Below are 14,841 nucleotides of genomic sequence, written 5' to 3'. Positions count from 1 at the left end.
ATGACATTCCCTGCCCACAATTAGCTTACAATCAATCAATCAATCAATCGTATTTATTGAGCACTTATTATGTGCAGAGCACTGTACTAAGCGCTTGGGAAGTACAAATTGGCAACACAATTACAGTCTAGAGGGGGGGAGACAGACATCAATACCAATAAAAAAACTAGACTGTGAGCCTCTTGTTGGGTAGGGACTGTATCTGTTGCCGATTTGTACTTCCCAAGTGCTTAGTACAGTGTTCTGCACACAGTAGGCGCTCAATAAATATGATTGAATGAATGAATGAAATAAAATAACAGATATGTACATAAGTACTGTGGGGCTGGGAAAGGGGCCGAGTAAAGGGAGCAAGTCAGGATGATACAGAAGGAAGTGGGAGATGAGGAAATGTGGGGCTTAGTGTGGGAAGGCCTCTTGGAGAAGCAGCATGGCTTAGTGGAAAGAGCCCGGGCTTGGGAATCAGAGAACATGGGTTCTAATCCCGGCTCTGCCACTTGTCTGCTGTGTGACCTTGGGCAAGTCACTTAACTTCTCTGTGCCTCAGTTACCTCATCCATAAAATGGGGATTAAAGTGTGAGCCCCCCGTGGGAGAACCTAATTACCCTGTATCTACCCCAGCTCTTAGAACAGTGCTTGTCATATAGTAAGCGCTTAACAAATATCATAATAATAATAATAATAATCATTATTATTAATATTATGTGCCTTCATTAAGTCTTTGAACCAGGGGAGAGTAATTGTCTGGCAGATTTGAGAAGGGAAGTTGTTCCAGGCCAGAGGCAGGACGTGGCTGAGGGGTTAGCGGCAAGACAGGTGAGATGGATACACAGTGAGAAGGCGAGCACTAGAGGAGTGAAATGCACAGGCTGGGTTTTAGAAGGAGAGAAATGAGCTGAGGTAGGAGGGGCAAAGGTGATGGAATGTTTTAAGGCCAATAGTGACCTGGAAAATATCACTTTGGGAAATGCTGATCATTTGAAGCAGAAAATAGAGTTCCAGAGAAGTCAAAGTTTAGAATATTGTTTTATTGACTTATACATTACAGTATGTCATACAAATGAACTGAATAGCAAGGTGCTAGTTTTTAGTGGTCTAGTGTCCTGAAAAGGCTGTAGAATAGACATATCAGACTTCATTAAATTGAAATATTTCCCAAATAAAGCAATTTACAATTATCTTTACTAAGGTAATATTAATAATGATGATTGTGGTACAAAGTGCTTACTATCTGCCAAACTTTGAACTACTTTCTGGGGTAGATACAAGATCATCAAATTGGACACAGTCCCTATCCCACAGGGTGCTCCAAATCTAAGGAGGAGGGAGAACAGATATCTTATCTCCATTTCACAGATGAGGAAACTAAAGCACAGAGAAATTAAGTGACCGACTTCCCCAAGGTCACACAACTGGCAAAAGGCAGAACCAGGATTAGAATTCATGTCTCCTGACTCCCAGGTCTGGGCTTCTTCTACTATCCCATGATGCTTACCTGAAATCCTTTTATTCCACACATGTGTTGATAATTAGCAAACGTGAAGGAAAACCACTTCCTTTTAGTTCTTACTTTTTAAAGGCATGCATCCTTGGAATAGTGTTTCATAGAAGGAAGTGATTGTAGTTACGATTTTATTTCCATTAAAGTAAGTTTCGATTTTCCAGAAGACTTTTTTTAATACCTTTAATGAATTTAGTTAAATGATTTTTACTCCTTACCTCCTCACTGTGCCTTGTTCCCGCCTGTTCCACTGTCGACCCCCAGCCCACGTCCTTCCCCTGGCCTGGAATGCCCTCCCTCCACACATCCACCAAACTAGCTCTCTTCCTCCCTTCAAAGCCCTACTGAGAGCTCACCTCCTCCAGGAGGCCTTCCCAGACTGAACCCCCTTTTTCCTCTCCTCCTCCCCTCCCCATCGCCCCTCTGCCCTACCCTGTCCCCCTCCCCACAGCACTTGTATATACTTGTACATATTCATTGCTTAATTTACTTGTACATATTTACTACTCTATTCAATTTATTAATGACGTGTATACAGCTATAATTCTATTTATTTTGATGGCATTGACACCTGTCTACTTATTTTGTTTTCTTTTCTGTCTCCCCCTTCTAGACTGTGAGCCCACTGTTGGGTAGGGACCATCTCTATATGTTGCCGACTTGTACTTCCCAAGTGCTTAGTACAGTGCTCTGCACACAGTAAGCTCTCAATAAATACGACTGAATGACTTATTGAGTGCTTTCTGTGTGCAGAGCACTGTACTAAGCACCTGTACAATACAACAAAGTTGGTAGACATATTACTTTACCCAAGAGAGCTTACATCTAGATGGGGACACAGATGTTATTATAAACAAATAATTTATTAATATGTACATAGGCACTACTGGCCTGCGGATGGAACAAAGAACAGATGCCCAAGGCTTTAGTTAGGTAAAAGTTTAAAACTTTTTTTCATGATATTTGTTAAGCGCTTTCTATGTGCCAGACACTATAAAAAGCACTGGAGTAGATACAAGTTGATGAGGTTGGACTCAGTCCCTGTCCCACACAGGGCTCACAGTCTTCATTCTCATTTTACCGATGAGGTAACCGAGGCACAGAGAATATAAGTGACTTGCCCAGGGTCACACAGCTGACAAGTGATGGAGTCAGGATTAGAACCCAGGTCCTTCTGACTCCCAGGTCCGTGCTCTACCCACTGGGCCATGCTTCTTCTTTACTAGACCATGTTGCTTCTCTTGTTGAATGACAGAGGAAATTACTCTGACCCTTCTTCCACAAAGCTTTGCTTTTGCATTTATTTATCATATGTTCCCTTACTTTTATCAGCGCTGCAGAGAATTTGCTGTCACGGATTCAAAGAAATTACCACAAACCACAGCAAGATCTAATGAAACTGAAAGAAGATGCAAGCCACTGGTTTTACAAGCACAGCAGCAAGCTTCAAGGAGCTCAAGATCTTGTAAATGAAGCTCATGCCAAAATGAAGGAGACCAGCCATTTACTTCTCTCTCTGACAAATAATTTAGAAGAATTAAATGTGAGTAGGATCTGACCCCTCTATGCCCACCCCTGCAACCCTGATCTTGGCTGACTTTACCAATCCCATTTCACTGAATGAATAGAGAACATCAAATAACTGATTTTACCTATCACTTCACTTATTTTTTTATATAATTATTTTACTTATAATTGTACAAAGTAGATATGCACCTAGAAAATTATTTTTAGTAAACAGGGCCTGTTTTCTGCAGGTCATACCCTAACAGGTGATTTATTTCATAGGAAAAAGAGTTAAATGTCCAAGAAAGCAGAAACGTTTCTGTGATGCTTATCGATAAAGGCAAAGGCCTAATGGATCTCGCTGCTGTCCTTGCAGAAAATGTAACCAATGCCACATTGGTAAGTCGGGCTGCGGTGGACAATGTTGCTTTGACATGGGCAGCTTAATTCCCCTGTGGGTAAAATGACCATTTCTTTGTGCAGAGCCTGGAGGTTCACTGGGACGAATTCCTCCTCTGGTGTGCTAAGATCCGACACCACGTGGATGACCTAGTCATGCAGATGTCCAAAAGGGGAGCCCTTGACCTGGTCTTCAATGCAGAGGCCCGGGCAGCTGAGCTTCAGAGGCTTGCAGACTCATTAGACAGGTGAGGACACAGGAATGCCAGAGTTTGAGAGAAACGTCTGCCGGGAACACCCTCCCTCCTCATGTTCTACAGACAATTATTCTCCCCAACTTCAAAGCCTTATTGAAGGCATATCTCCTCCAAGAGGCCTTCCCTAAGTCCTCCTTTCTTCTTTTCCAACTCCTTTCTGCATAACCCTGACTTACTCCCTTTATTAATTTCCCTCTCCCAGCCCCACAGCACTTACATACATATCTGTAATTTATTCATTTACATTAATACCTGTCTCCCCCTGTAGACTGTAAGGTCATCTTGGGCTGGGAATGCATCTGTTCATTGTTACATTGTGTTCAACCAAGTGCTTAGTACAGTGCTCTGCACACAGTAAGCACTCAAATATGACTGAGTGACTGATTCAGTGGTTGACTGATTTCATTTAAAGACATACAGATGAGAAGGATAATATTGATTTATTTGGTTAGATCATACATGACTGCATTACTTTTGTTGACATCTAGGAATCAGGGCTCCTCCTTGAGCTTGTGGGCCTTCCTTCTTGTCAAACCTGGAAATGGGGAGTGAGGGAAAAGTGTGGTGGGAAAGTCTCACAAGTCCCAGAATGCTTTGGGGATATAAATTAAGTTTGTCTTCAATGATCCCCAACTTGGACACTCTGAGTCCAACCCTTTAATCAGAAGATGTTCAGTAGACACTGGGCTAATCCGATAGTGGGGTAATCCCAATTATGAATTTTCTAAATTTTCCAACATTTCTAAAATTGTGTGAAACAACTTTTTTAAAAATCAGTGTGTCCTCATTTAATAAAAACACATGGTCAACCTGTGAATGACAAATGGTATCTACCCTGCCTGCCTCCCCCGCCCCCCCACCTCCAAACCACAACTTTGGTTATTTAGCTAAAAGGATTTTAATATTAGGATCAATGGCTGACAACCTGTATCCAACATGTATTAACATTGACATATTAAGATGTGTAGTAATCAATTTGTAGTTCAAAGAAATTATATTTTATGAGTAATCAGAAATATTTCCTGCAACCAGCAAATTATCTACACAGTTCAAAGAAATGTGTAGATAATTTGCTGGTTGCAGGAAATATTTCTGATTACTCTTATAAAATATTGCCTAGAATAATATAACAGAAGAAAATCTAGTTCTGTATTTTACACAGATAGCCAAGTGGGCATATAATAAATGCTATTACTGCAACTATTACTACTACCTGTAAGACCTGGCAAGTCAGTGAATTTTATGAGTCAAAAGGCTGGGATAACAGCAAGTTCTTCCTTTGTGAGAGGCAGCCTCAATAATCATGTGCAAAACATGAAGTAGGAGGCTATGCTGATAAAGATGTGTCTACTGTCAGATTTCACATCTCAGCCTTAGAGTCCTGTGAAACTGAACCATTACCTCTTGGCAAGATCTGAAGAATGAAGTCTAATAATAATGGTGATAAGTCTAAAAGATTGAAATATCACCTCAGGCCCCTCAGGTTCTGGGATGGCCAGAAAATCTTTCTAAATAATAATAATAATGATTAATAATACTGATAATGGTATTTGTTAAGCACTTACTACGTTCCAGGCACTGTACTAAGCGCTGGGGTGGATATAAGCAAATCGATCTGGACACAGTCCCTGACCCCCATGAGGCTCCCTGTCTCAATCCCCATTTTACTGATGAGGTAACTAAGGCACAGAGAATGAAGTAATTTACCCAAGGTCACACAGCAGACAAGTGGCAGAGTTGGGATTAGAACCCATGACCTCCTGACTCCCAGCCTGGTGCTCTATTCACTACATCATGATCAATGAGTATGTTAGAATTAGTGAAGGCCATTCATCTGATAAAACTCCCATATGGGATTTTAGCTTTGGAGGACATTTGAAAATGCAAGGATTAAGGAGAAGTAACTGGACCTGACTCAGCACAGTACATCACAAGCAGTAGGTGCTCAATAAATGCCACTGCTACATCTACAAATGGTGGCATGTGGGAGAAAAAGTAGATGGAGCACAGGAGGACTTTTCCTTGCTGACAGCATTTAGCAAGGGTCTTGTCCTTGGACAGAGATCATCTGAGCTATGATAATAATGACGGTATTTGTTCAGGCGTAACTATGTGTCAGGCACTGTTCTAAACGCTAGGATAGATACCAGCTAATCAGTTTGGTCACAGCCCTTGTTCCACATCGGACTCACAGTCTTAATCCCCATTTTATAGATGAGGTAATTGAGGCACAGAGAAGTTAAGTGATTTGCCCAAGATCAGAAGTGTCAGAGCCAGGATTAGAGCCCAGGTCATTTGGATTTGCAAGCCCATTCTCTATCCACTAGGCCACAGCTACGGAAATTCAGTAGTCTGGGCCCACCATTGACTTTAGAAGCTCTCATGAGATCCTTAGATCCCTGTGCTTAGCACCCTAACTAACTAAACCAGTGAAGCTGTAACATACTGAAAAGACCACAGGCCAGGGAGTCAGAAGATGTGGGTTCTAATCCCAGCTCTGCCACTTGCCTGCAGTTACACTTTGGACAAGTCACTTAATTGCTTTATGACTCAGTTTTCTATCTGTAAAATGGGGATCCAATGCCTACTCTCCCTCCTCCTTAGACTGTGAGGGTCTATGTCTGACCTGATTATCCTGTCTGTAACCCAGTATTTAGCACAGCAGCACATAGCAAGCACTTAATAAACACCACAATTATTATCATTATTAGCCTAATGGTAATATTGGCTCCTAGCTCATTCGTTTGTCCTCACTGATAGGAAGTTTATCTTATAACGGGTTCTATAGGTTCTCATCCCGGCTCCACCACTTGTCCTCTGTGTGGCCTTAGGCAAGCCACTTAACTTCTCTGTGCCTCAGTTACCTCATCTGTTAAAAGTGGGGATTAAGACTGTGAGCCCAATGTGGGACAGGGATTGTGTCCAACCTGGTTAACTCATATCTACCCTAGTGCTTAGAACAGTGCTTGGCACATGATAAGTGCTAACAGGTACCGTAATTATTATTGTTGTTATTATTATTATAGAAGGGTAAAGCAGTTATGGCCAAAGAAATTCAGCAAGTAGTAGCCATTCAGGAAGCCAGCTATTGGTGGATGGAGAAACATCCAGCTAGATTTCAATGAGTCATCTGCTGGTTTGTTGGCCATTGGCTACAGGCAAGGTGGTCTAATGGAAAGGGCACAGAACATCTGAGTCCCTAACCCTAGGTCGCTGTGTGACATGGAGCAAGCCACTTAACCTCTCTGCACATCAGTGTCCTCATCTGCAAAATAGGGATAAGATTGATTGTGACACTGTGGGGCAGGGGCTGTGTCCAGATCTCATAACCTTGTATTTATTGTATTGTATTAGAATCTTATATTCACTCATTCATTCAATCGTATTTATTGAGTCCTTACTATGTGCAGAGCACTGTACTAAGCACTTGGGAAGTACAAGTTGGCAACATATAGAGACGGTCCCTACCCAACAATGGGCTCACAGTCTAGAAGGGGGAGAAAGACAACAAAACAAAACATGTGGACAGGTGTCAAGTCGTCAGAACAAATATAATTAAAGCTACATGCACATCATTAACAAAATAAATAAAAGAGTAAATATGTACAAGTAAAATGAATAGAGTAATGAATCTATGCAAACATATATACAGGTGCTGTGGGGAGGGGAAGGAGGTGGCGGGGGGATGGGGAGGAGGAGAGGAGAAAGGGGGCTCAGTCTGGGAAGGCCTCTTGGAGAAGGTGAGCTCTCAGTAGGCCTTTGAAGGGAGGAAGAGAGCTAGCTTGGCGGATGTGTGGAGGGAGGGCATTCCAGGCCAGGGGGAGGACATGGGCCGGGGGTCAACGGTGGGACAGGCGAGAACAAGGTACAGTGAGGAAATCAAGTAGTAATATATATTGTATTAGAATTGGAATCTTGTTTTGTATTAGAGAAGCAGCATGGCTCAGTGGAAAGAGCACAGGCTTGGGGGCAGAGGCCATGGGTTCAAATCCCGGCTCCCCCACTTGTTAGCTATGTGACCTTGGGCAAGCCACTTAACTTCTCTGCCTCAGTTACCTCATCTGTAAAATGGGAATTGAGACTGTGAGCCCCACGTGGAACAACCTGATCACCCTGTATCCCCCAGAGCTTAGAACTTTGTGCTTTGCACAAAGTGCTTAACAAATGTCATTATTATTATTATTATTATTATTATTATTATTATTATTATAGTATTTACCCCCACCTCTTGGCATGTAGTAAATTCTTAATAAACTCCATAATTGTATTTTTTAAATGTCCAGAGGCTTTCAAATCACTCTGGGACCAATGAAATAATATTTACTGCTGATTTAGTTCAGCGATGCTAACAAAGACAGATGTGCAGTCTGATATACGTAGAAAATTGTCCATGCGTCATTTGTATGGAAATAAGAATTGTCTAATTGTGTTGATTCTGCAGGGGTCTCTCAGATGTGAGAAATATTTCTCTCAGTCCATCTAATGCCCTCCACACCCATGCCAATATTTGGGACCTGATTAAAGACGCAGAAAAACTGACAGAAGAAACTTACAGGATTCTAAGTGACCCCTTGATCTCTGTAAGTGAGTTTCATTTTGCTTTTAGGCTGGGTCTTCTACAGAAGTCTTCTGGGAAAGTCTGCGGTCATTTCATAAAATGATTGGGTTAGGCTTTGGACTTTGCCTTCAGGCTTAATAAAGTTCTACTCCTTGAGGAATGTGTGATGAGCTCCTATCATTTATTGTTAAGCATTGGAAAATATTGCAATATTCTATATGAGTCTTCAGGTCAGAAGTCTGAAATTCATGAAATATACATGGAGGGAAGATGTTCTTCAGGGTAAAATTGTTTATATTTCCATTACTTTTCCTTGCAGTGGTTGTTTTAAGTTTCAACTTGAATAACTCTTTCTTATGGTTTTATGTTTATAACCTCTATGACATTCCACTTTTCTCTCATTTTATTAATTTTGGCAAAAATCTCAGTCTAGTGTCTTTTGGTTAGGTGAGGTTAGCTATTCTTACTGCATTCTCCCATTGCCTTGGCCCAGTATGGCAACAGACGAAAGGCCTGGGGCATTCAAGAGCATAGGGTTTTACTCTTTCCTGGAACTTAACTCTGAGTAACAGAAAATTGAGCTCAACTCATTTTTCTTCTCACTCTCCTCTCCCAAACCAATTGACATATTCTTCTCACTTTTTCTTAGGTGTGCTGCCACCTCTTGTTAAGTTAGATTTGCTTACTTCGGTAATTTTGATTTCCCTGCGATTGTTCTACTCCCTAAGTCAGTTCAAATTAATTGACTTGATTTCAATTCTCCCCAGGTCGATTCAAAACGTAGGAAGTTTACAGGAAATTTTTTTCAACCTGACTTTTGACTAAATAAGAGCTATGATACATCATCTACTTTTATTTACATTCAAATAATCAAAGTGCCATGAAATCAGTTTGATACTTTGTTTCACGGATTATACAAATATTTGTGTGGGAAGTGCTTCCTGTTTTTTAAATACTGAGAGAGAAAGCAGTTTCCAAAGTTACATTTTTTTTTATTGTGATCACTTCTTGAAAATATAGTGGTGAGCCAGTGTAATAACTGAATTGATCCCAACCTGTCCAAAACTTAAAGTAAAGCTCACTTTTGCCATTACATACATCTGAATGCAGCCGATAATTAATGCTTGATTTTCCATGTTATATGGAGCAGTGATCAGTATATTTTGAAATATCTAAACTATGTCTCTCGGACATTCTCTTTTAGCCTGGATGAATGGGTCATGTGTCTTTCCTAATTTCAATCAATCGATAGAAGATTGATTGAAGGAACAGTGAGAAAGTAGCATGGCACAGTGAATAGAGCACGGTCCTGAGAGTCAGAAGGCCATGGGTTCCAATCCCAGCTCGGCTACTTGTCTGCTGTGTGACCTTGGGCAAGTCACTTCACTTCTCTGTGCCTCAGTTACCTCATCTGTAAAATGAGGATTGAGACTGTGAGCCCCATGTGGGACAGGGACAGTGTCCAACCTGATTACCTTGTAATTATAATAATAATAATAACAATAATAATAATAATGGCATTTATTAAGCGCTTACTATTCATTCATTCATTCAATTGTATTTATTGAGCGCTTACTGTGTGCAGAGCACTGTACTAAGCGCTTGGGAAGTACAAGTTGGAAACATATAGAGACGGTCCGTACCCAACAGCTGGCTCACAGTCTAGCACTGTTCTAAGCGCTGGGGGGGATACAAGGTGATCAGGTTGTCCCATGGGGGGCTCACAGTCTTCATCTCCATTTTACAGATGAGGTAACTGAGGCACAGAGAAGTTAAGTGACTTGCCCAAAGTCACACAGCTGACAGTTGGCAGAGCTGGGATTTGAACCCATGACCTCTGACTCCAAAGCCCGTGCTCTTTCCACTGAACCACGCTATGCTTAGTACAGTGCCTGGCACAAAGTAAGCGCTTAACAAATGCCATAATTATTATCATCAGTTTGAGCAGCTTTTTTGTACAGAGCACTGTACTAATTGATGCTGGAGTTTGAGAGAACTTAAAACAGATGGTGCAGAAGGATGGCATGGCAGTTGGGAAGGATATGTACTGGGGAGATTAGTAATTAATTGAGGAAGGCCACCTGGAGAAGATAGGATTTCAGAGGTTCTCTGAAGATGGGGAAAGCTATGTGTTAAGGCTGTTGGATAGTAAGGAGGCAGGAGTTCCGGGACGATAACAGAGGTTCATTTATTCGTTCAATCATATTTATTGAGTGCAGAGCATTGTACTAAGTGTTTGGGAAGTACAAGTCAGCAACATAGAGACATGGTCCTTACCCAACAACGGGCTCACAGTCTAGAAGGGGGAGACAGACAACAAAACAAAACATTAACAAAATAAAGTAGAGTATGTAAATATGTACAAGTAAAATAAATAGAGTAATAAATCTGTACAAACATATATACAGGTGCTGTTGGGAGGGGAAGGAAGTAGGGCAGGGGGGATGGTGAGGGGGAGAGGAAGGAGGGGTACAGTCTGGGAAGGCCTCCTGAAGGAGTCAACTCTCAGGAGGGCTTTGAAGGGAGGAAGAGAGCTAGCTTGGCGGATGTGCGGAGGGAGGACATTCCAGGCCAGGGTTAGGGCTCTACTGGGGGGAAATGGAATTTGATGGAGGGAGAATGAGAAAAAGAGAAAAAGTCTTAGTGAGTGGGTTAGTTTGGTAAGAATCAATAGGACAAGCTGGGGTGTGGTGGGAAAAGAGGGTGATTAAGTGATTATGTGCTTCAATCTCCCAGGTCATTTTTCTGGAAGATTGTTCTGCACACAACACTCCACTCCTCAGAAATCTCCAGTGGTTGCCCATCTGTCTCCACATGAAGCAGAAACACCACACGATAGGCTTTAAGGGGCTCAATCAGCTCTCTCCTGTATACCTACCCTTGTTTATCACCCACTAACACCCAACTTGCACACTTTGCTTCTCTAACACCAACCTACTTTACCGTACCTCTATCTCGTCTCTTGCCATTGACCCACTGTTGATACCCTCCCTTCTGCCTGAATTTCCCTCCCACTTCAATCCAACAGACCATCATTCTCCCCCTCTTCAAAGCCCTATTAAATCATATCTTCTCCAAGAAGCCTTCCTGATTCACCTCTTATCTCCCTGCCTTTTCTCCTTCTGCCTCTGATCTTGTGTTCATAACCCCAAGCGTTTTCTGATGTTCACCCCACCCCCAACACATGTCCTTATACTTTGTTGCTTCCCCTATCTGCAATTTATTTTGTCTGTCTCATCCAACTATGTGGTAAGCTCCTTCTCTGGTAGCAATCAGGTCTACCAACTGTATTTTATTCTCCCAAATGCTTAGCACAGTTTTCTGAGCATAATAATCATTATAATACTTGTTAAACACTTACTGTGTTCCAAGCACAGTTCTAAATGCTGGGTAGATACCAGTTACGCAGGTTGGACACAGTCCCTGTCCCACGTGGGGCTCACACTCTTAATCCTTATTATACAGATGAGGTAACGGAGGCCCAGAGAAGTGAAGTGACTTGACCAAGGTCACACAGCAGACAGGTGGCACAGCTAGGATTAGAACCCAGGTCCTTTTGACTCCCAGGCCCATCCTCTATCCACTAGGCCAAGCTGCTTCAATGAGGTTGTAGAACAATGATCTGGACAGTGAGTGAAGTGTGGACCGGAGATGGGAGGCACTAAGGAGCAGAGTGATCAGTGAAGAGACTGACAGAGTAGTCATTTTCTCTACTTCTAGGACTTGCACTGTTGACTCTCCCTACCTCGCATATCATTATGACCTTTGTGTTGGTTCTGTCTTTCAGGAAGTAGAAGGCCTCGCTTCTGATGGGAAAACTGTCCTCCAGCAGGGTTCCAAATTGCTCAATGAAGCTAATACTCTGAGTCAGAAAACTCAAGGTCAGTGTCTCAGCAGGCACACAGTTCTGAGCCTCAGAACAGAGCGGCTGTCTGTCTGTTTGGATTTTTAATGAAGAACACGTGTCTTGTTCCACAGCCTGGGAGAGGAGACGCTGTGGTATCTCTCGTGACCTTTTCCTTTCTTCTAAAGAAAAGCGGGGACACATTTTGATGATGTCCATTTTAAAGAGGTTTCCGGCTTTTCTCCCATGAATTTTCCAATTAGAGTAGTTTGAGAACCCACAAGTTAAATCACAGGTCTGACATTTAGTATTCTGCACATGCACTCTCTTTCCTGCCTTCCTCTGTCACAACAGAGGACGCCAGCAGGGTTTCCCCAACCCAGCAGGCTGTTGTTGGCATTGTGGAGCCAAGGCTGGAGACCCCTGAGGGTCTGGGAGCGGAGAACCGTGGCAGGGGGGCCCTCCTGCGGGAGACGGGGTGGCTGTGAAGCCTGGGAAGCTTGGTCGCCGAAGTGGAAGGGAGGGAGGAGGTGGAGGCCCATCAGAAAGCCATTCAGGAGGGAGGAAGCTGTTTAGGTCAAGGCAGCAGGAGCAAGGGCAGGATCCAAGGCATCTGATCTACAGGAGGGTCCCAGCTGGGACCAGGGTCATTTTTTCCCTCACCCCAAAGTTGGCCTCCATTTTGTACCTCAGTTTTTTTCTCCTCTTTTCAGACCAGGAGAGTGCACTGTGCTGTTGCCACCTCAACCATTTCCCTTCTAGTTGAGGCATTCATTCATTCATTCAAACGTATTAATTGAGCGCTTACTGTATACAGAGCACTGTACTAAGCTCTTGGGAAATACAAGTCGGCAACATATAGAGATGGTCTCTACCCAACAACGGGCTCACAGTCTAGAAGGGGAAGACAGACAACAAAACAAAACATGTAGACAGGTGTCAGTCATCAGAACAAATAGAATTAGAGCTATATGCACATTGTTAACAAAATAAATAGTATTATAGGGTTATAATATAATATATTATGATATATAATATATATAATATACATATATGATATACTATATAATAAATAATATAGTATAGTATATATATGTTTGTACATATTTATTACTCTATTTATTTTACTTGTACATATCTATTCTATTTATTTTATTTTGTTAACATGTTTGGTTTTGTTCTCTGTCTCCCCCTTCTAGGCTGTGAGCCCACTGTTGGGTAGGGACTGTCTCTATATGTTGCCAACTTGTATTTCCCAAGTGCTTAGTACAGTGCTCTGCACACAGTAAGTGCTCAATAAATATGATTGGTTGATTGATATACAAGATAATCATGTTGAACACAGTCCTTGTTCTCCCATAAGGCTCACAGCCTTAATCCTCATTTTACAGATGAGGTAACCAAGGAACAGAGAATCAATCGGAAGTGAAGTGACTTGATGTAGGTCACACAGCAGACAAGTTGTGGAGTCATGATTAGAAACCAGGTCCTCTGACTCCCATACCTGTGCTCTTTCCACTAGGTCATGCTGGTTCTCACATTTCACTTCTCTATGTTTCAGTTTCCTCATTTGTAAAATGGGGATTCAGTGCTGTTCTCTCTGCCTCTTAGCCATGTGGGACAGGGACTTGTCTGACCTATTTATCTGCTAACTACCCTAGTGCTTGGCACATACGAAGACCTAAACAAATATCCCAGTATTTCCAATTATTATTATTATTTTTACAGTTCTCAGTTTATAATTACTACCTGGGTGAGGGAGTGGGGACCCAAGTGAGAAAGTGCAGGACATTGCTGCATTAGCACAGAGGGATGATGACAGTATGCAAAGCTTGGGGGCAAAATGCTGGACTAAAAGAAAAAAAAATATTAGTTCACAAAACCAGGTAGAGAAGAAGGAAGGCACCTTGGAGTGTGGGAAATCAAACAGTAAATCAGTCATGTTTATCGAGCGATTACTGTGTGCAGAGCACTGTACTAAGCACTTGGGAAGGTACAATATAACCATAGAGAAGAAACATGACCTAATAGAGTATGGGCCCGGGAATCAGAAGGACCTGGGTTCTAATCCCAGCTCCATCAATTGCTTGCTGAGTTACCTTGGGCAAATCACTTAACTATTCTATGCCTCAGTTTCCTCAACTTTGAAGTGGGTATACCTGTTCCGCCTCATATTTCGACTGTGAGCCCCATGGGGGACAGGAACTGTCCAAACAAATTAATGTGAACCTACTCCAGTGCTTAGTACAGTATTTGACACATAGTAAGTGCTTAACAAATATTATAAACAAAAACAATGTGACAGAGACATTCCCTGCCCACAACGAGCTAACAGTCTAGAGGGGAAGACAGTATTTAATATGAATAAATAAATAACAGATATGTACATAAAAATGGGAAGCAGGCATAAATGCTAACAATAATTGGGATATTGGTTAAATACTATGTAGCAAGCACTGGGTTAAGCACTGGGGTGTGTACAAGATGGTTTGATCAGGCACAGACCATGTTTCATTTGAGGCTCACAGTACAAGGGGATTGCTTGCTTTCTGAGGAGACGCTGCTTTGTGATGTACTATTGCTGTTACTCAATTGCATTTTCCAAGTGCTTAGTACAGTGCTCTGCACACAGTAAGCACTCAATAAATATGATTGAATGATTGAATGAATGAGATTTGATGATTGAAAGGTGTTAATGGAATTTTAAGATGCTGCCCCTCTGGATTGTATAGTTTATCAGAGACATGAAATTTGGAAATATAGAACAGTGGATGA

At 42.0% G+C, this 14,841-nt stretch overlaps 1 protein-coding gene across 1 annotated transcript in view; it reads left to right on the top strand.

Annotated features, from left to right (window-relative positions):
* LAMA1 (laminin subunit alpha 1) overlaps nucleotides 1-14,841 on the top strand; it is a 233,613-nt gene that overhangs the window by 164,175 nt on the left and 54,597 nt on the right. Inside the window, exons 37-41 of the mRNA XM_038747260.1 lie at nucleotides 2,835-3,045; nucleotides 3,291-3,407; nucleotides 3,492-3,655; nucleotides 8,106-8,244; nucleotides 12,010-12,103. Of these exons, the coding sequence (XP_038603188.1) occupies nucleotides 2,835-3,045; nucleotides 3,291-3,407; nucleotides 3,492-3,655; nucleotides 8,106-8,244; nucleotides 12,010-12,103 (725 nt within the window). The remainder of the gene's footprint in view (nucleotides 1-2,834; nucleotides 3,046-3,290; nucleotides 3,408-3,491; nucleotides 3,656-8,105; nucleotides 8,245-12,009; nucleotides 12,104-14,841) is intronic.

Source organism: Tachyglossus aculeatus, chromosome 5 (genome assembly GCF_015852505.1).
Source record: "Tachyglossus aculeatus isolate mTacAcu1 chromosome 5, mTacAcu1.pri, whole genome shotgun sequence".
Lineage (NCBI taxonomy): Eukaryota > Metazoa > Chordata > Mammalia > Monotremata > Tachyglossidae > Tachyglossus > Tachyglossus aculeatus.
The sequence above is the reverse complement of the archived record's forward strand: the minus strand, read 5'-3'. Positions and strand labels throughout refer to the sequence as shown.